The sequence below is a fragment of the Mirounga leonina genome, unplaced genomic scaffold, assembly GCF_011800145.1.
Source record: "Mirounga leonina isolate KUSES-001 unplaced genomic scaffold, KU_Mleo_1.0 Mir_366, whole genome shotgun sequence".
Lineage (NCBI taxonomy): Eukaryota > Metazoa > Chordata > Mammalia > Carnivora > Phocidae > Mirounga > Mirounga leonina.
The window spans coordinates 14,305,165-14,333,158 of NW_023270709.1; the positions used below are offsets into that span (position 1 = coordinate 14,305,165).

At 40.9% G+C, this 27,994-nt stretch overlaps 1 protein-coding gene across 1 annotated transcript in view; it reads left to right on the forward strand.

Annotated features, from left to right (window-relative positions):
* Positions 1-27,994, forward strand: part of HIVEP1 (HIVEP zinc finger 1) — a 137,245-nt gene that overhangs the window by 76,540 nt on the left and 32,711 nt on the right. The window contains 1 exon segment of the mRNA XM_034985680.1: positions 22,030-27,992. Coding sequence (XP_034841571.1) covers positions 22,030-27,992 — 5,963 coding nt within the window.

Genomic DNA, 27,994 nt, shown 5'->3' on the forward strand with positions numbered 1-27,994 from the left:
CTAGTGGTTTTAGACTTGCTCCGAGGAGGCACTTGACAAGTAGGACTTTTGTTAACAAAGGCATAATGTATGCCCGGGAATTACCCTCCCGTTATCTGGGGAAGCTGGAGGGAAGTTAGGTTTCTGTGTAAAACTAGCCTGCGTCATTCTGAAGTGAGAGTGACAGACTAATGAGCAGAAAACTAGATTGTGGAACTCTAATTAGCATGTAAATAAGAATCCTAGAGTTGGCTCACCTACTTTCCTAAACATCTTTTTTTTTTTTTTTAAAGCTTGCCAGGAGAACAATAGGAGTAAGTTTGCCAGGAGGACAAAAAATACTCCCATGTTTTTTCTGTTTTAAATACCACAAATGCTATTTTTAAAAATGAAGGCTGATTTGTGATACTATTTTATGTTAATAAGGTTATGCTTGAATGCTAAAGACACTCTTCCTTAAAAATTCTGCTAAGCATACTTAATAGAAGGGTTTGTTCTTAGATTAGGGGCGATGAAGTCCTTCCTGAGTAAGACTAAAATTGAAGTGGCATTATGGAAAATCTGGGCTGATTTTAGTAAATTAAAATAACAATATTAATGCAATCTAAGGGAAGATTAAGTTTTTTAAAAAATAGTCTGGGAGCAAGTTTGTGCACTAGCACAAAACTTAGTTAGCATCATCAAAATGCAATAAACCTGGAAGGGCATTAACAATTTACAAAATGAAAGTTCCCTGCCAGAGGAGAGGCCAGTGTACTCTTTCATTGAGATGTCCAAACTTCAGAGTATTTTAAAGGAATGAAGTTTTATTACTTTAGTGTATAGTAATACTAACTAGTTACGTATGTACTCTTGACAAGTTGTGGTCCTTAGGTTTATAAATTAATTGCTGGGAAATAATGTATTTACATGAGCAAGTCAATGGGTGTTTATTTTAAATAAAAACATCTATAAATTCTGCTTTCTTCTTAATAAATGCCCTAAAAAACTCATGTTTTTCTTGTAAGGTTGTTAGTTCATTCTTTTATTCAATAAATTTGTATTATGCGTCAGCCATTCTTTGTAGCCCTGGGAAATAGGTAGGAAAGATAAAGTCTGACCCCTAAAAGGATAACTTTTAACTTTACTGCTCTTGCCCAAATTATCGTGAAATCTGAATTGATAAAATCAAAATTCATGAGGTTTTATGTAGACTGGCAGCAGTGCCTAACAAATTTCCCTTGGGAAGATAGCAACAGATTTTCTGGGGTTTTTTTAAGGGAAAAAGTCATCTTCTTTTAATGATTTATTTCTTGGAATTTTAGATTTAAACGTTAAGGTTTCATGAAGCATTCTCTGAGTATAATGGAGGATGCTAACTTGAATTATAGGAAGATTAGTATTGTTTTAATTATTTGTTCAATGTGTATGACTTAAAGGTATCATATGTCAATCCTGTCAATATTTTGAGATTTAAAAATACCAAATCCTAAGAGATGATTGCCTTTCAGATAGAGTGCCAGCCATATAGAAGATGATTTGCACAATGATAAATAACATAAAACATTTTTTAGTACATTAGTGTAAAATAAATGTCTTTAAATATTCTGTACTCGTGGTGTTTAAATGCAAAAAAAAAGAAAAAAACTAGGGGTGCCTGGGTGGCGCGTCGGTTAGGTAACCAACTCTTGATTTCTGCTCAGGTTGTGATCTCAGCATCATGAGATCAAGGCTGCGTCAAGCTGCTGGTCAGGCTCCGCGCTCAGCGTGGGCTCTGCTTGGGATTCTCTCCCCCTCTCCCTCTGCCCCTCCTGCACTTGCTCTCTCTCTCTCTCTCTCAAATAAATAAATAAATCTCTTTTTTAAAAAAAAAACAGAAAAATTAACACTTTGTTTCCCATAAAATGCAAGAGGCAAAATCCTTAATATTTTACTGTTAGAAAATTCTGTTGCTGATTACTATCTGTTGAGGAATCATTCATTAAATCTGAGACTTAGGTAGTTAAGATTTTTATTTTATAGGATTCATAGGATATCACAGGCTTGCATTCTTTTGCACTTTTATTGCATATTCCATTGACTTCAAGATGCTGTTGATTGTGAGATGCACAATGATTTCATGCACCATTTAGAAAGGGAAAGTCACTGCCCATTAAATCATGACACAGTGCTCTTATAATTGACTAGAAGATGAATCCTGATTTCAGGGAGATTAAAATGTTTGAAATATGTTTGTTTGAGAGTTTACAGAGTATGTACTTACGTCCCCTGCTTCATTTTGTGGTAAGAGAGGTGAAGTGGTTCAGATGGTGATGTGTGGATTTGAGCTGCTTTGAGGACAGCATCCCTAAGAACTGTGAAAAACGAAGGAATGGATCTTTTTCTGTTGGTTCACTTGGGAATTCATCAGAGAATGATAAGAGGACAAAAACAGGTTATGTTCAGCTTACTGTCTTTGCTTCTTGGGTAACTGGCCTCATACATACGCCTCCGTATTTTCTATGTAAATAATGTTTCAGGGTGACTTAAAAGAATAGTGTGTGTTACTCTTGATTTAGTTAGGCATTTCTCCACTTGGCTGCTGTGATCTCTGTGTGGGGCAAAGGGAACAAAAGGGAAGTGAGCTCAGGTATCTCTTGCCTACAGAGAGACTTGTTCTTCTCTCTTTCCACAGATGAGAGAAGGCACTAGACGTGTGGCATGAAAGTGAGACATATAATTCCAAGGAAGGAAGAATAGAAAATAAAAGTGAGGGGAGGCAGAATCAATTGAAAATGGATTTTTTTTTTTTAAAGATTTTATTTATTTATTCATGAGAGACAGAGAGAGAGACAGAGGCAGAGGGAGAAGCAGGCTCCCCGCGGAGCAGGGAGCCCGATGCGGGACTCGATCCCAGGACCCTGGGATCATGACCTGAGCCAAAGGCAGACACTTAACTGACTGAGCCACCCAGGCGTCCCTGAAAATGGATTAAACAACTGGGAGAAACTCTGGAAAATAAATTTAAAAATTAAAACACGAACAGTTTTGGAAATCACAAAGTATCATTTCACCCAGATACGATATTCTTTTGTCAGTTTCACGATTCAGAGTGTGTTTTATTGGGCTGGGCTGCATCTGAGAAGAATTTCAAATTTTGAAGGATAATAACTTAGAGTTTTGTCCTGAGCACCAAGCAAAGAATGAACTCCTTCCTTCAAGAAAAGATTTGGAAGCCACAAATGAGATTCTGTGGATGAGTGAGGGAAGGTATGAAGAGGGCTGAAGAACGTTGACATGAGAACAAATGTAGGTGGTGACGTCTGCGCAGAGGCTGACGTTGAAGTGGGGAAGCAGATTCGAGCAGACTGCACAACAGGTTGTGTGGGGAGTGCGGCACACTCCCCACACGGGAGCAGGGAAGGGGGCTGTTGCTGTGGGTGTGTTGATTTCTGCAGGCCTATCACCTATTAGAAACTGTTTAACAAAACCCCTTCTTGGCTTTCTGTGGCTCTTGGCATGAAGACCGTACTCCAAACCATGGCGCCCGCGAGACCTCACCTCACTAAGCCGCGCCCCTCGTCTGCTCACCCAGCCTCACCAGTTGGTCTCCTGTGATTCCTCCAGTTCAGTTTTGCCCACTGTCTCCCCTCACCCCCCACACCTGGCTCCAGTTCCCAGTGCATACAGTAGGCATTTGGCAGATATTCGCTGAATAAATGAAGATGGGTGGGTAGGTGGATGAGAGAGAGAAGAATGGCTTCCTTCACATTACAGGCAGGACTTTTAGACAACATGTACTATTAATTTCTTCTTTTTTTTTTTTTTTGAGTATGGCTACGTAGATATTTTTTATTTCTCCTGCTATAACCTAGATGGTATTATCTGAAATAATTTTTTATTATATTAAGTTATCTGTATAATTTAATTGTATATATCTGCAGTGATATACAGAACTCATTTATGTATATCTCCCTAACAAAAACAAAAGCTTTCCTCTAACCCTAAGGGACTATGGACAGCTACTGCAAAGGAATCCTTTCTCGTGACTTTATCTAAGCAGTATGACTAAACCCATTCTTGGTATACTTTGGCAATATAATTACACATTAGTTAACCTGGTGGGAGGATATGATGTTCTGAATGAAAACTTGAGGATTTCAGACTTCTGAAGGTTCAACAATACAACCCCAAGAGCCTTTGTGGTAGAAATGGTTATCAAATAGATTTCATACTTTCTTGTCTTGGTAATAGCATTAGCCTCAATTTAAACTTTTTTTTCTTTTTTCTTGTTTAAACTCAGGGTCAGTCACGTGCTGGTCCCTGGAGGAAAGGAGGCAACAGTTGACGGCATTTGCAGTTTGGTGAAAATACTCCTACCATGGCCGATTCCAAGCTACCGATGGTTGTGTAGCTTACAAAATTCTTAACTATTTAATAGGACGGTTTTAAGCACATATTCCTCAGAGAATTTATCACCTTGCTGTATTTTTCTTGTGGATTCAACCATAGAAAGAGTAAGACCTAGAGCGACATGGGCCCCAGTCCTTAGTGTAGAATTTTCTTAGAAAAATCACAGGGTTTTTGGACTCTTTCTTGTGAAGGGGAACCAGAAGGATACCAACCTGAATGACCTTCAAGGCTGGGAAATATGACTGTCTTGTAAACTTATTATTTGAGTGGAAGGCTGAATCAGCCTTCTACCAGGTGACCTTCTTAAACCTGCAAAAGTACATCCAGATATTTGGTTTTATTTTCAGTGTCAGCTCTTGTTAGCAACACTGAGATTTTTTATCTTACGCTTCTCCAGCTCACTATTTTTGCACAGGCCATATCATTACACATTAGAACAACTTATAAAAATAGAAAATATACTTATTTCATCACGCCTCATCTCAGTTGTTACTTTTCTACCTTCTTCGATAACCTAGCTATAACATAGCCAGAGAGGATGAGTGTTCTTTAGAAGTAAGGAAAAGTACTTATCAAAATCGTAAATAAGGTTACTATAACAAATCTGTAACTATATACTCGGTTTCCTTTTTTAGTGGCATCTTGAAAGACATAAGTTATGTAAAGTAATAATTAGAGCAGTATTTTGTTGGAGTGGACTATTTGTGAATGTGATGTTGTATAACAATAATATGACAAAAAAGGGGGAAAGAGAACAGAGCTATAGAGGCATAACATTTTCATATGGTACTGGAATTAAGTTGGTATAAATCTGAAGTAGATGCTGATAAGTTAGAACGTAAGGTAAGCCCGAGAGCACTACAAAGAAAATAACTCAAAAAAAGTAGTGAAAAAATCATTGAAGAAATTAAAATGTTATACTAGGAAATATTCACTTAATATAGAAGAAAGGAGAAGTGGAGGAACAAGAAAGGTATAAGCTATGTAGAAAACAGAATGCAAAATAGCAGATATGAGCCCAGCAATGGCAATAATAACGTTACATGGGAATTGATTAAATAATCCCATCAAAAGGCAGAGATGGTCGGACTGGTTAAAAAAACAAGATCCAACTATATGCTGCCTACACTGAGATGCACTAGATTCAAAGACGCAACTAAATTGAAAATAAAAGGCTAGGGAAAGAAATATGTAAACAACCAACATAAAAAAGCCAAGTAGTTGTATTAATATTAGACAAAGAGACTTAAAATATAAATAGGGGTGGGGCGCCTGGGTGGCTCAGTCAGTTTAAGCATCTGAGTCATGATTTCGGCTCAGGTCATGATCTCAAGGTTGTGAGATCAAGCCCTGCATTGGGCTCCACACTCAGCAGGGAGTCTGCTTGAGATTCTCGCTCCTCTCCCTCTGCCCCTTCCCCTCTCCAAATAAATAAATAAATCTTTAAAATAAATACGTGTGTGTGTTGTGTGTGTGTGTGTGTATAAACAGGTATTTTCTAAAGATAAAAGAGTGAATCCGTCAGGAAGACATAACAAGTTAAAAACACATATCTACCTAACAGTAGCACCCCAAAACACATGAAGCAGAACTGACAGAAATGAAGGATCAAGTAGACAATTCGTCAGTGTGGTTGGAGACTTCAGTACCCCACTTTCCATAATGGACAGGACAGCCAGGCAGAAGGTCAGCAAGTCAATAGATGACTGGAACAGCCCGATTAACCTGCTGGACCTGACAGACATCTATAGAATATTCCACCCTACAAGAGTAGAACACACATGTTCTCCACTATGCATATAAGATTCTCCAAGATAGGCCATAACTGAGGCCATGAAACAATTTATCAGTAAATTTAAGAGGACTGAAATAATACCAAGTCTGTCTTCAAGCTGACCATAATGCAATGAAATCAGTGACCAAAAAAGTATACACACCTGAAAAGTTCTTCTGATCCTACATAATCCCCCAGAGGAGAAATGGCAGTCAGCAAAGCAAAACTTTGATGTCCAGATGATTTAGAGACTTTCAAAACAAATATACTATGAACATTGCCATGAAATTGACAGAAGGATTCTACATTAGATTATCTATCCATGAAGAAGCTAACAAAGGCAGAGGCCACTGGGGATGTTTTCTTTGAAACAAAAATATAGCTTGCTATAACAAATTTTTAGGATTACATTTTTTCCAAAAGAACAAAAAGTTGTTCAAAATCTCCTTAAGTAATTAAGCAAGGAAGGGATTAAACAGGGAAGTGTATGTGGAACAACAGTCTCGTTGTCTTCCTTTTGAATAAGATAGAGCATTTTAGCAGCTGAAACTTTTTGCAGAAAAATAAACTTGTCACCCAGTGTCATTACCTTGTCATTTCTTAAGGACATATTTCTTTTTTTTTTTTTTTAAAGATTTTATTTATTTATTTGACAGAGACATAGCGAGAGCAGGAACACAAGCAGGGGGAGTGGGAGAGGGAGAAGCAGGCTTCCCGCAGAGCAGGGAGCCCAATGCGGGGCTCGATCCCAGGACCCTGGGATCATGACCTGAGCCGAAGGCAGGCGCTTAACGACTGAGCCACCCAGGCGCCCAGGACATATTTCTAAAAGAGATTAAGTATTATTTTATTTTTATGTTAATACTCTATTCTGATAGTGTTCAGCCTATTTAAAATAACAGTTTTTATTTTATATTCTAATAAAATAGAATGTTAGAATAATGTTGGCTCTTTTATAAACTTATTACATCAAATAAAATATATGTTTATGATATTTTTATTGGAAGTGTGTTAAAAATTTGGTTTCACTGGAGCTAAAATAAAATACTGGAGTTAATTCCAGCTACTCAGTATTATAGGAAATAAATATTGTAATACTGGTTGAGCCATTTTGTTCTAGTGATATAATTGCAATCCATGATGAAATAATATAATAATAGGATGTTGATGATATAATAATAACATTATCATTACCATCAACAGTAGCAATGGTGGTATTAGAACGGAAGTCGAGGTTTCAAGCATCACACTGTGCTTCCTACATGCGTTACCCAAATAATCCTCGCAGCCCTGTGCAGTCCCGTTACCTACACGGTAATAGTACATGTCTGAGGTCGCGGAGCCGGTGATGGGTAGGACCAGGACTTAAAGCCAGGCTTCCCTCTGTTAACTGAGTGGACGGAGTGGGAGAGTACGAAGAGTCTAGGCCAGTTTGTGATCTTAAACAGGTGCACAAATGTCCATGCCCTGCATGCTGAGATTGGCCTAAAATATTAATTATGTTGATCTGACAGGATTCTATTGATTATATTGGGTAGCTTTCTTTATATTTAATCACCTGGAAAGGTTACTTGGAAGTTTGAGTGCGTGGAAGGAGAGGACCATATGCAGGTCTTATATTCTTCCTCAGTGAGAGGTCTGTTCAAGTTTTCACCTTGTTGGATCAACTTGATTTATAACTTGTTACATTCTGTATGTTATTCAAGTTTCCAAATATCATAAGATGGAATATAATATTCTCTTCTTATAATTTTGAATGCTTTTTCTGTTTTTTTTATCATACCCTTTTTCAAAACCTAAGAGCTTTATTATTGATTACACTGATTTTTATATTTAATTAAAATTTTCAAAGGTAAGTATTACTCTACTTTAAAAAAATTTTTAGGGGCACCTGGTTGCCTCAGTCGGTTAAGCATCTGCCTTCGGCTCAGGTCATGATCTCAGGGTCCTGGGATGGAGCCCCGCATCGGGCTCCCCGCTCAGCGGAGAGCCTGCTTCTCCCTCTCCTTCTGCTGCTCCCCCTGCTTGTATGCACGCTCTCTCTCTCTCTCTGTGTCAAATAAAAAAATAAAATAAAAAAACAAAAAATGTTTTTTTTAAATTTGATTTATGTCTAACTTTATTTTTGTTTTTATTTTCTTTTTTCTATATTCCTACCATCTTAATTATTTCTCCAAAATCATGTATTAACTGCTTAGCGAATTATCTCTTATGTATAAAAATGTCCTACAGCATTCATTTGCCGTTGAGTGGTTAATTACACAAATATTTAAGTACCTATTTTGCCCATATCTGCTAGATTTTGATCTATATTATTTTCAGATACCTTTAAATAAGCAATTATCTGTTAGGTTCTTAATTTGTTAGTTGAACTGGTTTGGGGTTGAGTATTTTATTACATGTTTATGAGAATATATTTGTGCATGATGAATTTAAAAATGTGGAACTTTAGGTGACAGATAGTAAGGGTCTCCTGTGCCGTCTTTATACTCCAATCCCATAGTGTTTTTTTTTTTTTTTATTCCAATATAATTAACATGCAGTGTTATGTTAGTTCCAGTGTATAATATAGTGATTCCACAATTGTATACATGACTCAGTGCTCATCACGGTAAGTGTCCTTTTAATCCGCATTCACCTATTTCACCCTCCAATGTTTTTAAATTAGTTTTGAAACTTTATGCATGAAGGTTTCCTTTTAACCAAGATTTATAAGTTAGTATGTCTGTATTTTATGACATTTTCTTTGTGTGTTAAAACCTATGTGTTTCTCTTTCCTGACTTTTTGCTACGTCATAGCCTGCTAATGAATTCCGACCCTCCCCTATAATTCTATTTCTTTGTCTTTTGAAGAGTTTTTAATGTATGTTGTTGCCTCTCTATAATATTATAAAAGTTTAGTAATGTTGTCTCTTGCATTGTTTAAACCTTTAGCCCGATGATTCGGGGTCTTAGTTGGGATGGGAGTGGACCTCAGATTCCACTTAGCATTCTATTCTTGCTTTTTTTGTCAGGGCTGAGGTTATTGTTCAGGCATGCTGCTGACCTCTGATGGCTTTCCAGTGTATTCTTCCATTAGGAATATTAACAAGGCCTTTGAACCCACTTTGATTGGTAGAACTCCACTCACATTTCACTGAATGCTCCAACAGCTGCCCCGGTCTTCTGCTCAAGGTGGCCCTTAACGAGGCTCGGTGGCACTCTCAGAACTTGGTTTTGTGCCCCTGCTGATGCCAGACTTCTGGAACTTCCCACCATGGGGCTTGTTCTTCCTCACAGGGGCTAGCCCACTTCTGCTGCTTTGGACTCAGTGCTCTCATTATCGTGTATTCGGATTCCAATGCCTTCTTATTTTTCACACAGTTGCTGCTCATTTTGCTTTAGCCACATATTAATCGCACTTTTCCCTCTTTGTCTTACATCTCCAGTTTCCCATCCAGGATGATTTTATTTTACTTCAAGAATAGTCTTTAGTTTTCCATTAGCGCAGGTCTGTTGTGACAAATTACTTCAACTATCATTTATTAGAAAATGTCTCTTTCGTTTTCATTCTTGGAAAAATGCTTTTGCTTAGTATAAAACTAGAGTCTTCTAGCTTGGCAGTTTATCTCCTCGAGCACGTTGCTGCTATTGAGATTGTCACTTGTGAGTCTAATTATTGCTCGTTGGAAGGTTGATCTGTCTTCATTTTAATGTATTTTCCCGAGACTTTTAAGATTTTGGGCTTCGTCTCTGCCTTGCAGTTTCACAGAGAGGTGAATAGGTGTGATTTCTCTGTATTTATCTTGTTTGTGTTCCATGGCACTCTTGAATTTGTAGAGTCCTGGGTTTCATTCAGAAGGGCCCAATTATTTATGTCCTCACCTTCCGAGATTCCAGTTCCAGTCTTTTCGACTCATCCTTCGTTTAGAATGTCTCCATTTTGCCACCTTTTGTCTCCAGTACTCTATTCCCTGTTGTTTCTCTTGACTCTTCTCCCAGTTCCCTGTAGTAATCTAAGCTTAAATCCATACATCTAAATTTGCTCGTATTTTTCCAGTTCTGTCGTTTATATTTGGCTTTTCAAACACACTCGCTCTCTTTTTATACTTTCCCATTTTCCTCTGGAATTTTCAATATGCTTTCAATATGAACAGCATTAGTACTTTGATTTTAAAGTCTCTGCATATCAATTCCAATATATTGGACCCTCATCAATCTCTTTGTGATAGTGGTACTTTCATTCTTTTCTTAGGCACCTGGTTGTCTTTGAATAGTTAGACATTCTGTTTTAAAAATTAGTGAAATGGGTTTGGAGCCTAAGTTGACATCTTTCTCCAGAGAAGATTTTGATTGCTTCTACGAGGCTCTTAGGAGAGCTAACAATCCAATAACAACTTAATCCGGTTTTGGGGTCTTTGATTTTTCTGGTCACTGGAAGTGAGTTGCTATTCATTTGAAGCTTGCTTGGTCTACATCCAGTTCTCTCTTATTTCTAGAATAAAGCCCTTCAGTCTCTCAAATGGAACAGGTAGATTTCCATAGGGACTCCATGGATGGCATGCTCTGGATTCTGTCATTTATACCCTTAGCTCTTTTAGATTGTCAGAAGAGCTGCTCAGCCATTTAGCTGCTCCCTCTGGACAAATTTTCCCTGAGCAAAAGGAGCCCAAATGCTGAATTCACCTTTTTGGACTTTGATCCTCCCCTAGCTGTTGCAGCCCACTATTCACTATCTCCCTGCTGTTTCAGCACCTTCAGTCTGATAATATTTATAATTTGTTTAGCTATTCTGTTATCCTCAGAGGAGTATCATTTGAATTAATTACTTAATTCCCCATTACTATAAAAGTTCTTTATATATTTAGAGTATCAACCCGTTGTCTGCCTTATATGTTGCAATATTTTTCTTTTTGTCCTTTGCTTTTTTCATACATAAAAGAGAGTTTTCTTATTTTTAAGATTTTATTTATTTATTTGAGAGAGAGAGAGAGTGTGGAAGTGGAAGGAGGGAAAGGAACAAGCAGACTCCGTGCTGAGTGTCGATGGAGCCCGATGCTGGGCTTGATCCCATGACCCTGAGATCATGAAGTGAGCTGAAATCAAGAGTACGACACTCAACCGACTGAGCCACCCAAGCTCCCCAAAGAGTCTTTTATATACACTCAGAGTTCTTCCAGAAATCACTTCTTTCTGTGGTTCTGTTTCTTACATTGAATTAATGAACTTAGTGTGGAATGTGGTGTTTGTTCAAGATATACTTTCCTTTTTGGTTCCATGTGTGAAACCTGCGTATTTAAAAACTGTATCATCCTTTACCCAGGATTTGGAAATATGCCACTTTTTTGTATACTAAATGCATATATACGATGGAATCTTTGTATGGGCTTTCCATTTAACCATTAATCTGATTTTGAGAAAATATTATTTAATCATTTAATGCCTCTCCATGTTGGTGTCCTTATATCATTCTTTTTTAGAATTTTATTATCTGATTTAGAATATTCTCCCAAATGAAGATTAGAGTCATGTGACATTAAAAAAAAAAGAGCAATTTTTTTTTCATTGTTTGAAATTGTATAAAGTTTAGAAATTTGAAAAGAACTGAATTGATATTCTTTCCAGGAGCATGGTGTGTTTCTTTGTTTTGTAAGTCTTTTTTTAATCCTGTCAGAAAACTGTTTAATTTTTGGGTATGTTTTGAATACTTTGTGCCAAATTTATTTCTAGGCATTTTTCTATTTTTGTTGCTGTTACAAATAGAATATTCTTGCCATTATATTTTCTAACTAGTTATTTTTGGTACAAGTGACAAGATTGATATTGTTATGTTTTTGGGAGATATCTACCTTCCTGAGCTCTTTTTAGATATACTAGATTTCTGGTTATTTCTCATAGGTTCTCTAGGAAAACATTATATTATCAGTAAATAAGGCTACTTTCTTCCTTACCATTATTTATATCTCATTTCTTTTTATTGCTGTTGCATTAGCTAGATCACCTAGAGAACTGATTAAAAATCAGTGATTATGGCAAAAATCCCCTCATTGTCCTATTGTTCAAGAGAGATTTCTCTAGTGTTTGATTTTGAGTGTTGTGTATTGTGGGCATGGTAAATATTCTTTATTGAATTTTCCTATTTCTCTAAAGTTTTGTTTTGATTTTTCTGATTTCTCTGTGACTTCCTCTCTGACCCCTAGGCTATTTAGAAATATGTTGTTTAATTTCCAAATATTTGGGGGTTTTCCAGATATCTTTCTACTATTTATTTCTCATGTAATTTTGTTGTGGTCAGAGAACATACTTTGTAGGTCCTTTTAACCTTTTTGAGCAGCAGACCATTTTTAAATTTAAGGTCACATGTGCCCAGTGGCTACCTATGACTGCATAACAAATTGCTATGAACTTAGCAGTTTAAAAAATACTTAACAGTTTTGTAGGGCAGAAACCTGACATGGTCTCACTGGGCTATAATCAAGGTGTTAGCAGGGCTGTGTTTCTTTCTGGAGTCTGTAGGGGAGAATCTGTCTTTTGCTCATTCAGATTTTGGCAGAATGAAACTCCTGTGTCTGTGGGTCTGAATTCCTCCTGTCCTTGCTGGCCTTCCCAGCTTCTAATGTCCACCTTGTTCCTTGGATCTTGGCTCCCTTCCTCCATTTCCATAGCCAGCAGTAGCTGGTCAGGTTTGTCACACTTGAGATCTCTCCCTCTCTCTCTCTTTTTCTCTCTCTCACACACATCTTCTGTCAGTTAAATTTGAAGAGGTCCTGTGATCATCCAGGATACTCTCCCCATTTGAATGTCCATAATCTTACCACGTCTACAAAGTCCCCTTTGCATATGTAAAGGAACAAAGTCTCCAGTTCCAGGGATTGGGCTGTGGACATTTTGCAGAGCCATTATTTTGCCAAGCACGCTACCATATTGGAAAATGCAGGGTCACACTGCATTATATTTTACAGTGATGGAATTTTAAAAATTCTTCTTCAGACGTTCTTTTATTGTTAGCATTTTCAGAGTTCTTTATATATGTAGATCCAGATTAAGGTTTTAACATTTCAGTATAGGCCAGCTGGCAATGAATGCTCTCAGCTTTTGTTTTTCTGTTAAAGTCTTTGTTTTGCCTTCATTTTTGAAAATTGTTATCTTTTGATGGAGAATTCTGGGTTGGCCATTTATTTTTTCTTTCAGTAGTGTGAAAATGTCACTGTATAGTTTCTGTTGAGAAGTCTGCTTTAATTTTTATCTTTGATTCTCTGTGTGTAATACATTTTTCTAACTTCTGGGTACCTTCAAGATTTTGTCTTTATCTTTGGTTTTCAGCACACTGAATATGATTGCTCTAGGTGTTTTTTCCTTTTTTCTTTCTTTTTCTTTTATTTCTTGTTTTTCTCTCATTTTTTTTTTTTTAAGATTTTATTTATTTATTTGACAGAGAGAGACACAGCAAGAGAGGGAACACAAGCAGGGGGAGTAGGAGAGGGAGAAGCAGGCTTCCCACGGAGCAGGAAGCCCGATGCGGGGCTCGATCCCAGGACCCTTGGACAATGACCTGAGCCGAAGGCAGACGCTTAACGACTGAGCCACCCAGGCACCCCTCATCTTTCTTTATTCTTACTCTTACTCATCCAGTTGGGGTTGTCTAAGCTTTTTGGATCTATGGTTTATTTTTGAAAAATACTTGCTATTATTTCTTCACTTATTTCTACTACAGTATTCTTTCTTTTCCTTTTGTGATTCCAGTTATACATTAGATCATTTGATATTGTCCTATGGGTCTTGAATGCACTGTTCTTGTTCTGTCCTATTTAGTTTCCATGCTATTTTTCTTCTTTGTATTTCTGTTTGGTTAATTTTTATTGGCCTATCTTCCTTAGTTTTGTCAGGTCTACTAATGAGTCTGTAAAAGGCTTTGCCTGTCTCTATTATTTTGTCTTTTATTTCTAGCATTTTCATTTGACCTTCTCTCTGTGTGTGTTTAAATTCCCATTTGCGAATGCACATATTGATTAGAGTTCTTTTAATTCCCTGAGAGTTCTGGGATCTGAATCATCCCTCAGTCTGGTTCTTCTGATTGTTTTGTCTCTTGACAGTGGGTCATTAGTGTCTGCATCATACTGAATTTTGGGTATTGCATGTATATAACAGTAGTTACTGAGATCAGTGGTCTTTAGTGGTTGGAAATGGGCATGTTTTTCTTCTCTCAGGTGATCAGGTGGGGAGTTGAAGCAGTTTGTTCAGGAGTTGGGCTGGGTTTAGATTTTGGTGTTGCTGTGTATATCTTCCATGTGCCACCCCGGCCTCCAATTATTCTAGTGATGACCTGCCATTTCCTTGTGCTTATAGAGGGGCTGGGGGTCTGGATGGTTTTTTCTCAGTTTGGTGCTCCATGCTCAGCTTCAGCTGCCTGTGTCGTCGTGGGAGTGGCGGTCTCCACCTTTTTACCTGTCCCAGCAGGTGGACTGCTGCTGCTCCTTCCTCATTGCCAGGCTGGTAGCGGGGGCTGGTGAGGATTGCTCGCCTGTCCTGCTCCAGCCTCAGTCTTAGACAGTTCCTGTGCTTCCTGACCATCTCTCATGGTAGCAGACCTCTCGTTTTATTAGTATGGGATTTTGGTCCCAAGACAGCTTCCTACTTACCCTGGGAGAAAGGGTTTCTTCTTCTATCCTTGCCCCAGCCGCAGTGGGGTTTACGTGGGTGACGCATCTGCTGCTCTTTGCCCAGCAGCTTGAAGTTTAAGGTTTTTGTTCCACATGAGAGAAGCTCTGAGGGCCTTGGGCTCTGTGCATTTTCCAGGAGCTGCACCTCCTCTCTCTGGTCTCCCACCCCGCCCTCTGGGTGAGTACCTGCTGGAGGCTCACGGGAGAGAGCCTGGGAGTGAGTGTGGACTCCCCTGGGTCTAAGGCCAGGCCAATCCAGCCCATGCTCAGCCCTTAACAGTTTGTTATAGTTTTAGATGATATTTTCTTGCTTGTTTGAATAGCTTTCATGTCTTCCTCCACATGTCCTTCCCTGCTTGGCCCCAGGTGAGCCATTTCATGCATCCCTGCATGGAGCTCAGGCTTTGGTTGCTCTGTGACCTCAAGTTCTGATAGGCTCAAGAAAAGTTGTGATTTTTGTGATACCTCTAGCTTTTTTATGTTATTATGGTGGGAACAACATTCTTTTCAAGTGTCTACATCTTGAAGCAGACTCATCTAGCTTTATTTTTTAAAATAAGGAATGGATGTTGAATTTTATTAAATATCATTCACCCTTATTGAGAATGGTCATGTGAATTTCTAAGTTAGTCTTCCTGATGTGATGAATTATATCAGTAGGTCACCTGATATTAAATCCATCCCTTATTTTCTCTTACTTGAAGAATTTTTTCACTAGCAAATATTTCTTTGATAACCTATTAAGGGCTGGATACGTAGAGATGGATAATAAAGAAAGTGTCTTATAGATTTGTATTCTGATCAAAAGGTAGAGAAAAACAATATGTAAATAGATAAGTAGGGCACTTTAGATTGTGATTTAGATTAGGAAGGAAATGAACGGGCTGGGTGGGCAGTAGGGGGTAACTACTTAGGTAGGGTGGACAGGAACAGCCTAGAGTTAGGCTCTAAAGGTTGAAAATGGTCCAGTCGCTTAAAAGAGTTGAGAGTAGGGAGGGCTTTTCAGGAGCCGGCAAGTACAAATTCCCAGGGGCAGGAAGGAGACGGGCCTGGTGGAAGATCAGAAAGTTCACTCGTGTGGCTGAAACATAGTGACTACGGGGGAAATGTTATGAAGGGAGGTCAAAAAGGTAGACCGAGCCAGATGGCCATGCCATCTCTTTAGCCAAGTTACATGTTTGAATTACCCGAGGGAGGGGAAGAACGTGGAGATGAACTGAATGAGGCTTCTGTTGCTTGCTAAGTAAAAGTCGTCGTTCCCACATCTACGCAGTAGCCTCCCGATTACAGACACTCCTCACGGGTAGTTCAGGTTTGGGTCCAGACCATCGCAGTAAAGCGAGTATCTCAGTAAAGTGAGTCAAGTGAATGTTTTGGTTTCCCAGCACGTATAAAAGCGATGTTTACGCTCTCCTGTAGTCTAGTAAGCGTGCAGTAGCATTATGCCTAAAAAAAACTTAAAGATATACTTAAAAAATACTGTATTGCTAAGAAATGCTAGCCGCCTTCTGTGCTCTCCATGAGTGATAGTCACTGATCAAAACTCTACCATAATACATACCACAATAACAAAACAGTTTGGAATACTGCAAGAATGACTGAAATGGGACACGGAAACGTGAAGTGCAAAATGCTGCGGGAAAAATGGCACTGATCGACTTCCTTGATGCAGGGTTGCCATAAACCTTCAGTTTGTCAAAAAAGAAAAAAAAGGCACTATCTGCGAAGTGCAGTAAAGCGAAGCCCAAGGACACAAGGTGTGCCCTGTGTACCTCTGGTACAGTTGTTTATCTCCTATTAATGTGTTTGTTATGTCTTACATTTTCAGTCTCTCCGTGCTGACTTTTCCTTCCTGTTTATGACCACACCCAGTGCTCCCTTATCCCAAAAGAACCTTCCATGTCCTTTTCTTCCGCTCATACTGACACCCTGCCTCTCTCCTTCCCTTCACAGCTAATTCTCAGAAGGTGTTCTGTGTTTGCAGGCCCTCCCTTCCTCCCTCCCTCCCTCCTTACCCTCTTGTGAAATGGTTTTTAACCATAACAATGTCCTCCTGATCCCAGTGACCACCAAACCCCGCACCCTCCTGTTTATTGTTACTTCTCAGAATGGAAGATTTAAAAATACACTATTGGCCACATCTTCCTTCTTGGAGTCTCTAAACCCTGACTTCCCGGGCCCTTCACTGTCACATGTTTTGTTTTATCTTTCTTATTACCCCTTGTTTCCTTTCATTTCTACTTCACCCTAAATAGAGGGATTACCCAAGGTGCTGAGTCAGACTTCTCTGCCTACCGTATATTCTCTCTGGCTTATCCTTTATGTCCTTTTACAAAAACAGCTCTCTCTGTGTACTCCCAAATCTGTGCCTCTAGCCCAGACTTCTCTCTAGGGAAAGAAAAGAGTATGCATCTATATTTAATAGATCATACTTTTCGTATTGCTATGTAATCTTTGTAATTATTTTAAATGGATGTGTAATGTTATGTTAAGTGCCTCTGCTGTAATTAGCCTAACCATTTCTCTGTTGAAAATTTCTAGTCCTGGATTTGCAGCTACACTTTACAATTCTACACATGTATATTGAGTTTGAGATTTGGTGGGACAGAGAGTGAGTTGCTTTTTTTTTTTTTCCCCTCTCACAAACTAGCTCAGGCCTCCTAGATAAAGATGGGAAACTCAGCAGAATCTTTGGCAAACCTCTTAGGATTTCTTGCTTTGGATCAGCTGAGAGGCCCACTGTCACTACCTGAGTTCAAGGTAGCATTTTCACCCTTGCATGAACTCCTGAAAGGCCTTCCACATGGTCTCTGTGTCCCCGGTCTCCTTACTCCCTGCTACAACATGCTCTCTGTTGTTAGAGCACAAGTCGTCCTTGTGTCCCCAAGACTCCGAAGACCCTGAAGTTTTTCACACTGATGTTTCTCTGAGTAAATCTGAAAAAAGAGATTCACCTTCAACCAAGGCAGGATTTTAAACATACTGTTAGGTTGTAGTTCCTAATACCTACTGTCAGCCTTAGGAATATTTTTTGCCATATTTAACTGGCAAGGCAGATGCTCTCTGGAGCCAGGAGATGTGTTTGTTTTCATTCTGTTATTCTCTAGAAGGAATCCTGGAAACCAGCTGATGGTGCTGTTCTACACTCCTTGGTGTTCTTCAAAAAATATAGGAGCCCTGATGGTTATCAGGCTTGTGCCTTGGGAAACACGGTGCTGGTGCCTTAGCTACAGAGAACTTGGGAACTATTTCTCTAACCATTCACCTGTCCCCGGTCAAGTGGCCTTTGTGATCTTCTAGGCTGTTCCAACCACCTACCTGATGGAGAACTGGTTTTTAACGAAGCCCATCAGATCAAGCTTCCAACAATGGCAACGCTGCCAGTTTTGGTCTGTCCCCTCAGCATGATTCATCTGTGTTAATGAATTCCTGTTTGGATATCCGAGCTGGTGAGGCCTCGGGGCTTTTGCCCGATTGTCAGCCATTTCCAGGAGCACACCGACCAGGACACGAGTTACAGCAGTTGGTTGACTCCATTTTTGAGCCTTTCCCACCCTTTCCCACCCGGACTCTGTGTTATCACTGCGTAAGGAGAGAGGGTCGTGTGCAGCAAGCATTTCCAGGCCCAGTGTTAGTAAAACACCGGCAGCCCTGGAACCATATGGTAGCAACTGTGAAGCAGAGTCCACACTTGGGGCAGAAGGTGGGCCTGTGTGCTGGCCGGTGGAGAGTGGGCATGTCCTCAAGGCACTGTCCTTCCGTTGCCTTCCACCACTTGTCCCATGGTCTTTCTCTCAGATCCTCCAGTTCTCAGCTTAGTCTACCATAATAACAAATTGCCTTTAAAGTTATTGCAAAGCACATGTGCTGCTGGTAAAAGCTTTTTTTACCCTTCCCACCCTCTGCCCCAACTGTACTTCTGCCTTGAGGCATTCTGGTCTGTGCATCCTCTTAACTCGGTGGCCCACAGTAACTGTATACCAGACGTTGTGGCCGTAGCCACACTGATGATGGTGCTCTCTGCTGTAGATTGGGGGGGCAGGAGAAAATAACAACTGTCACTCGCCGCTGGATTGATTTGAGATTAATCACAATGAAAAAACTACCCTGGGTGCTTCATTCTTGAAGACCCAAGGTTCTGCCGCTTCGTTCTGCTCCACGCATTGGTTCCCACAAGGAGGCTTCTATCTGTAATTCCTGGCCAGATGGCCTAGCTGTCCGCTCTGTGCGCTCCTGCCCCAAATCTTGAGAACCAAAGCGGGGAAGGCAACAGTCCAGTAGTGAGGCATGCAACTTGTTTGAATTCCAGCTCTAGAACGGTAGTGCGGTGTTCATCTCAGATGGGCCTGGTACCCTCCCTCTCTAGACAGATCCCCCCACCATCCTTTCCCTTCACAACAACAATGACAACAAAGTCCTTAGATTTAGAGACTGATCCAACATGCAGAGTCATCCCCACCCGGGATGGAATGGGCTTCATCCCTTCAACAAGGAGAGGGAACCCTGTTAAAGGAGACCTGACAAAATCTTAGAAGAGTGACCACAACTCAGAAAAAGACTGTTAGGAACATACTCTCCACCGAAGGGAGGTCAGCAGTCAGGCTGGCTCCAGGCTTTTCCACTTTATCATCACTGCCAGATAGCAAAGGAGCATGCAGTTTTAAAAGAAAGAATCAAGGGGTGCCTGGGTGGCTCAGTCGTTAAGCGTCTGCCTTCGGCTCAGGTCATGAACCTGGGGTCCTGGGATTGAGCCCCGCATGGGGCTCCCTGCTCAGCGGGAAGCCTGCTTCTCCCTCTCCCACCCCGCCCTGCTTGTGTTCCCTCTTCGCCGTGTCTCTCTCTGTCAAATAAATAAATAAAATCTTTAAAAAAAAAGAATCGATGTATTTAGCACCAAGTGTTAGAACTCAACTAGAGAAACCAAGAGTAAACAACTATGCAAATAGAATGTAAATGTTATACACTTTGACAAAAGAGAGAGAGTTGGTCTTCATCTAAAATTGAAACTTGTAGTTCAGAAAATCTGTTTAAAATATGTTTTTCAAAGTCTTCAGAGGAATTTTTTAGGAATGTAGTGTCTCTATAAAGAAATATGGATTAAAGTGTAGTTTTTCCTTTATTTTCACTTCAGCTTCATTTTAAGTACAAAGTTAAATTTTACTCTTTCTGTTTAAGACATACGTAGGATCGTGTATAGAATCCCTTTAAAACTTGGTGTGGTATTTCTGGGTGTTTTGCCTGTGCGTTGAATTTTCGCATTTTCCTTTGGAGTGCCAAACATTGTTGCATTTTTTTTACAAATAACTTTATCTAAAAATAAAAGCTTATTCCAAAACCTATGTAAAACATAACAAAATAAACCCATCTACCAACCAAGCCTCTGGCTACATAGGTCTTAGATGGGGTTTGGCATGGGCAGATTTTTTAGAAATCTCTTGTGTTTCTGAATGTTCTGACAGTTTGAACTGCTCCTTCAGCAGTTTCTCTTCTCTCTTTTTATATGTGTTTTGACAGCCTGGTGGCATTCACCTTTCTTATAACCCACCTCCATGCTTTCTCGAAACAGTGGGAGAAACCACTCACCCCAGATGACGAGTTACGATTTTTCATTTCCACGTGTTTGCTTGGCATGGCTAATAAGAGGCAGAGAGTACATCATTAGCTTCATTACGTTCATCCTGGGGAACCAGTGGGAAACATCGTATAAATGAGTGGATCAAAGGATAAAAGGATCAAAGGATAAAAACGATTTGCTCAACATCATTTCTTATCAACAGACCTGATACTTTTTTCCCCCTATTTTCTTAGCTCAAATATCTTAGTCACAAGGCACCCCTCCCTTTTATTGCTCTTCTGATTTGTTAGCATGTTAGTAATATATTTTTTCATTAAGTTAATCTGTGACAGCACATAAACTGATAATTGCAAGATGACTAGGATATTTTTTATCCTATGTAAATTTTATCTTCAGTTAATATAAAGTGGTTATTATGGTGGAGACATTTTGGTCTAATACGAATTTCAGATACATACATTGCAACAGCTATTTGAAAATAATCAGGAATTAGAGTATTTGACTTTTATACAAATAAATAATACGAGCTTGAATAATTTTTGTCTGTGTGCCCAAGGATCCAGCAAATGGAAACAAATGAAATTATCGCAAGTAGTCACTACTCAAAAATAAAATAGTTGGCAGAGATTGTGGGTGGTTGATGCCATTGAAATACGGATTTACTTCCAACACAACCAGAAATGAAGGTGGTTTCATCCCTTCTGTCCCACAATTAGCTCTAGTCACCTTCCTGCCATTAATGAAAAAGAAACCTAGCTATTGAATATTTTGCTCAGTTAAAATGGTGATTTTCTTTTTAAACTAAAGTCCATTACAACATTATGACTTTTAAATTGTGTTGTTGAAGAACCACAAATAGATTTTTTTTACTTTCATGAAGTTTTTGTTCATTGGTAAAATTGCCATATTAGCAATTCTTCATGCTTCTATCAGCTAATATCTCATGATCATCTGAGGTATGTTTGTTCTAAAAATCATTATATTTCTCACAAGAATATCAATATTGCATATTTTAGAACAATACTCCTAGAAACTTGCTGAGGAGATTGCCTTAAAAGATACTAAATGTGGGGCGCCTGGATGGCTCAGTCGTTAAGCGTCTGCCTTTGGCTCAGGTCATGATCCCAGGGTGCTGGGATCGAGCCCCGCATGGGGCTCCCTGTTCCGCCAGAAGCCTTCTCCTTCCCTCACTCCCCCTGCTTGTGTTCCCTTTCTCACTGTGTCTCTCTCTGTCAAATAAATAAAATCTTTAAAAAAAAAAAAAAAAGATACTAAACGTGAGAAGACAGTCAAATACCCAGCATTAAAAGGTTGAATTTTCTTTTGTGGGGCAGGTCTGTCAGTCTGTTGTGTAGACAGAGTCCTCAGCTGTCAGTGTGAAGGGAAGGGTAATTTAGTTTTTGAAAGATCTGGTTCTAGGACCTTGGTGAGAGAGGTGGTCAAGAGAGAAACACAACATTCCGGAAATGTACACAAAGGTCTTTGCCTGATTGTTTCAATAGATTTTGATTGCCAACATTTTTAAAATTGCCAGAACGTTCGAATGCAGTGTTATCCAAAATAAGCTCTCCTAGACTACCTTTTTCAGTGTCATAGCGCTCTTGTGATTGTAATCTTAATTTTAAAACTATGTATATAGTTAGTATATATACCATTTTACCAATTGGTATTTTTAATTTTTTTCTTAACAGAAATCTTAGAGGCTGGCATTAAAGCAACTTCAGAGTCACTTAAAGGTGTGAAACGAAAAAAGATTGTAGCTGAGAATCACCTGAAAAAAATACCAAAATCCCCACTGAGGAATCCTCTTCAGGCGAAACATAAACAAAATACGGAAGAGTCCTCTTTTGCTATTCTTCAGAGTGCTTCAGAGTCTCACAGGAAACAGAATCCTAGTCCCGTAAAAAACGGGAAGCAGTTTATGAAACAAAACGGAGAAACACCTGGGGTAGTTGCCGAGGCCCCTAAATCCGAAGACTTGGTCTCCCCAAAGAAGCCCTTGTTTCTGCAGCATGCATCTGAACTGCGTAGATGGGGATCGGAAGGCTCCGACTCCGCCAAGTTAGACTTCCTGGACGCAAAATGTGACTCTGGTTCTTTGTCAAGTCAAACCAGGACTGACCATAGTGAATGTACCTCCTCCACTCGTAGTCCTACTTCTTCCTCTTACACAAACACCGCATTCGATGTCTTACTGAAAGCAATGGAGCCAGAACTGAGCACCTTGTCACAAAAGGGCTCGTCTTGTGCAGTTAAGATAGAAAAACTGAGACCAAATAAAATTGTACGGCCCCCTTCTCAGTTACACAGCAGCTCAGTGGAGGCCCCAGATCAGACTCCGCAAGAATTTGTTTCTGAGCCGCGGCCTTCTCCTTGTACCTCATTTGCCGTGCACGTATCTGTTGCTCAGAAGAACGGGCAGATTCAGCCAGTTTCTCATTCACATAATCAGCACGAACACTTTGTTTCCGCACCTGCCCAACAAAATCAGCAGCCTCCAGCGTGTTCAGGTTTCACGAGGTCACTGGCGAATCTGCAAATTCAAGAGAATGCCAGACTTGAACAAGTTTATCATATAGCAGTGACATCATCTGTGAGTCTGACTTCACTTTCCAGTAGAACTCAGGTTACTCCTCAAAACCAGCAAATGGATTCTGCTTCACCGATGTCAGTAAGTCCAGCCCATTCTACACAGTCAGCCCCCCTGCCAATTTACAGTTCAACTCCTGTCGCCTCTGTTGTTAACCACAGCGTGGAGCAAATGTGCAATCTTCTTTTGAAAGATCAGAAGCCCAAAAAACAAGGAAAATATATTTGTGAGTATTGCAATAGAGCTTGTGCAAAGCCCAGCGTGCTTTTAAAGCACATCCGCTCCCATACTGGCGAGCGGCCCTATCCCTGTGTGACCTGTGGATTTTCATTTAAGACTAAAAGCAATCTGTACAAGCACAAAAAATCCCATGCACATACTATCAAACTGGGTCTTGTCTTGCAACCAGATGCTGGTGGTTTGTTCTTGTCACAGGAGTCCCCCAAAGCACTTAGTATCCATTCAGATGTAGAAGACAGTGGGGAGAGCGACGAGGAGGGGGCTGCTGACGAAAGACAGAACGACCCAGCCTCCATGGACCTGCAGCCTGTGCAAATAATGAAAATGATATCAAATTCTGAAGCTTTACCAAAATCAAGTTCCATTCCCAGCAATCCAGACCACGCAGCAGGTGACTTTTCACTACAGGACAAAGCTTCAGAATCCCAAGCTGTGACGGAGTTACCAAAAGTCGTGGTACACCCTGTCAGCGTGTCCCCTATAAGAGTTGACAGCCCAAAGCTTACGGACCCCAAGCCTGAACTGTCTAGTGCACAGAAGCAGAAGGACCTTCAGGGAACCAGTGTCCTGTCCCACTCAGCCTGGGCATCCTCCCTAGAGACTGATGAGAAGTCCCGTCAGAAAGGGGATTTGAGTCAGCCTGAAGGAAAACAAGAACCACACATAGGAACGGTACATGCCCAACTACAAAGGCAGCAGGCTACCGACTGCTCCCAAGAGCAACAAGGAAAACTTCTGAGTCCTCGAAGTCTAGGAAGTACAGATTCTGGTTACTTTTCACGTTCTGAAAGTGCCGACCAGACGGTGAGTCCGCCGGCTCCCTCTACCAGAACGTTACCCACCATGGAACAAGACTCAAATAAGAATAACGGGCCCTCTGCACGTATCAGTACACCAGCATCCTCGACCCTGTCAACAAGTGAGAAAGCATTGCTTCTACCGGGTCAGATGCGCCCACCCTTGGCAACAAAAACACTTGAAGAACGGATATCAAAGCTTATCTCCGACAATGAAGCCTTGGTAGATGATAAGCAACTGGATAGTGTTAAGCCACGGAGAACCTCTCTCTCACGACGAGGAAGTATTGATTCCCCCAAGTCATACATTTTTAAAGATTCTTTTCAGTTTGATTTGAAACCAATGGGACGAAGAACAAGCTCAAGCTCTGATATACCAAAGTCCCCTTTCACCCCTACTGAGAAGTCAAAGCAAGTGTTTCTTCTGTCTGTACCTTCCCTTGACTGTTTGCCTATTACAAGAAGTAATTCTATGCCTACCACAGGTTATTCAGCAGTACCTGCGAGCATAATACCTCCCCCTCACCCACTGAGAGGGAGTCAGTCATTTGATGACAAAATTGGCGCTTTCTATGATGATGTCTTTGTGTCGGGACCTAACACTTCTGTGCCCCCCAGTGTGCATCCCCGGACCCTCGTCAGACAGTCAGCAGTCGAAGACTCTTCAGCAAATGAAAATCACCTTCTCGGTCCTGGACAGTCCTTGGATGAGAGCTATCAAGGATGCGGTGCCCCTAGTGACTCTGTATCAGCAAGGAGCAAGTCCTCGGCACCAGGCTCGCATTTAGAGAAGAAGAAGTCCCATCAAGGGCGAGGGACGATGTTTGAGTGTGAAACCTGTAGAAACAGATATAGAAAACTGGAGAATTTTGAAAACCATAAGAAATTTTACTGTTCGGAGTTGCACGGACCAAAAACAAAGGTAGCTGTGAGAGAACCTGAACACAGCCCCGTGCCTAATAGCACACAACCTCAGATTCTGCACTACAGAGTTGCTGGTTCCACAGGAGTGTGGGAACAGACGCCCCAGATTAGAAAAAGGAGGAAAATGAAAAGTGTTGGAGATGATGATGAACTTCAGCAAAATGAAAGGGGGGCTTCTCCAAAAAGCTCCGAAGGCCTTCAGTTTCAGAATTCTCTGGGCCCCACTTCCACTCTGTCTAAGCATAATATTGCAATAACAAGTGACCAGCAGCATAGAAATATACAGTTGCAAACCCCCCAAATCCAGCTGGTTGCCAGAGGCCCCGACCAGACCATGGATCCAAAGCCATCCGCCATCACGGAGCCACACCTAAGTTCAGCTGCCCAGGACAAGACAGAGTTGAAGAGGCATGGAACTGGAATCTCAGTCATTCAGCATACAAACTCACTGAGCAGACCCAACTCATTTGACAAGCTTGAGTCTTTTGAAAGAGGTTCCCCAGTTTCCTTCCAGGAGCTGAATAGAACTGTGAAGCCCGGGCCTCTGAAAGTAATAGGAATTTCCCTAGAGGAAGGCCACCCTCCTCAGAATACATCTCACCCTCACCAGCCTGTGCTATCATCAGACGCTCTGAGAGGAGAACTTCAGGACAGTTTGAGAAAGAGTTCAAATGAACGACATGTGTTAGGACAGCCCTCCCGACTAGTCCGGCAGCACAACATCCAAGTCCCAGAGATTCTGGTCACAGAAGAGCCAGATCGGGACCTTGAAGCCCAAGGCTACGATCAGGAAAAATCAGAGAAGTTCAGCTGGCCTCAGCGTAGTGAAACCTTGTCAAAGTTGCCAACAGAGAAACTGCCACCCAAAAAGAAGAGGCTCCGTCTTGCCGAGATGGAACATTCTTCAACAGAATCAAGTTTTGACTCCACTCTGTCTAGGAGTCTAAGTAGGGAGAGTAGTTTATCTCACACTTCCAGTTTCTCAGCTTCATTAGATGTAGAGGATATTTCTAAAACTGAGGCTTCCCCCAAAATCGATTTTCTAAACAGAGCAGAGTTCCTCATGATTCCAGCTGGCGCGAATACCCTTAATGTTCCTGGAACTCACCGGGAAATGAGGCGTGCTGCCTCAGAACAGATTAGCTGCATGCAAACATCCATGGAGGTCTCTGATTTCAGAAGTAAATCATTCGATTGTGGAAGCATAACTCCACCTCAGACAACACCACCTGTTGAATTGCAGCCCCTGACGTCCCCTTCTGGCATGGGGGTCACTGGGCACGTGCCTCTCTTAGAAAGAAGGAGAGGTCCACTGATGCGGCAGATATCTTTAAACATAGCTCCAGACAGTCATGTGTCTCCTGTGAACCCACCCTCTTTCCAAACAATTGCTCTTCCCGGTGTGAACGCTGCACCCTTTCAGGGCCCTCAGCTCACTAATGCATCTTTAGCCGAGTTTCCTGCAAACACTTTGCACTCCCAGGCTCAAGTTAAGGATCAGCGAACAGAAACTTCGAGTTCCACCTCTACTAACATCTTTCCTGTTCACCAGCTTTTTGGTATCAATTTGTTAAATCACATCCACGCCCCCCTTAGCCACCAAAACACACAGATGTCTCTACAAGTGTCTACACAGAGTGTCAAACCAGATGCAAGTCCCAGTTTATGTGTATCTTCTAAAAGTAAAGATTGCTTCGCCCCGAAGTACCAACTTCATTGTCAGGTTTTCACTTCAAGCCAGTCTTGCTCTTCCAGTCCTGTACTTTCTTTGCCAAAGCAAGTTCTTTCAGATCCAGTTGGAGTTGACCATCGTGGGACTTCATTAGCATTACCAACCAAATTAATGGATGCCATGCCTAATTCATGTGTCCCGCCCCCACTGAAGCTCGGGCCCCTCGGTGGTCAGGCGCAGAAGGTGCCAACATCGTTTGCGTTGCCCGTGCATCTGCAGAGTAACGTTCCAGCATACTGTTTCGCCACTGTCACACCTCTGCCACAGATCCTGGTGACCCAAGATCTCTCCAACCAGCCAATTTGCCAGGCTAATCGTAGCATGGTGCCAATCAGCGAAGAACAAAATTCCATGCCAAAATTGCAAAAAGATCACCAGAATGTTTTGCCAAACCCAGTGAAGGAACTCGTTTGTGAAAATGCTTTTTCAGAGATGGGCCAGAATTTTTCTCCATCAGATTCCCTGTCCATAACCCAGAAAACGTCTATGGGTAGACTTTCCCCCCAGCAAGAATCTTCAGCTTCAAGTAAAAGGATGCTTTCCCCAGCAAATAGTTTAGACATTGCCATGGAAAAGCACCAGAAGCGAGCTAAAGATGAGAATGGGGCTGTTTGTATGACAGAGATTAGACCCTTTGAGCCATTGAATCCAAGACCTAGTGAAGGTAATAAACAGAAGAAACCCGTTTTAGTGAGGCAGGTTTGTACTACAGAGCCTCTTGAGGGTGTGCTATTGGAACAGGATATTTTTTCTCCACCTGAAATGAGTAGTGAGGCTGTTAATTTGACAGATGTTTTACCAGCTGATAAGTTGTCATCTGAACACTCTAAGTCTTTAGCTACAGAACCTAGAAGTGAACTACAAGAATTTGAAAAGATCAAGTCATCCACATCGCTCACTCTTACAGTGAGAAATTCACCTGTCCCTGCAGAAAACATTCACATTTCCCCTTTGGAACGTGTAGACAATAGCCAAGAAAGGAAGTCTCCAGGGTTTAAAACTCAAGGTGACAAAGAGAGCATCCCAGAGCGAAGTCAAGCTACAACCAGCACACTTTTAGTGTCTGACTCGGGAGAGACACAGCAGCTGCCTTTCCCCAGCCTGAAGACCTCAACCAGCTTTACATGGTGTTACCTACTGAGGCAGAGGGCATTGCATTTGCCTCAGAATGACCAGAAAACTTCAGCCTACACTGATTGGACAGTTAGTGCCAGTAACCCAAACCCACTTGGTTTGCCTACAAAAGTTGCTCTTTCTCTCCTTAACTCAAAACAGAAGACTGGAAAATCACTATATTGTCAAGCAATAACTACCCATTCCAAGTCAGATTTATTGGTCTATTCGAGCAAGTGGAAAAGCAACTTAAGCAAGGT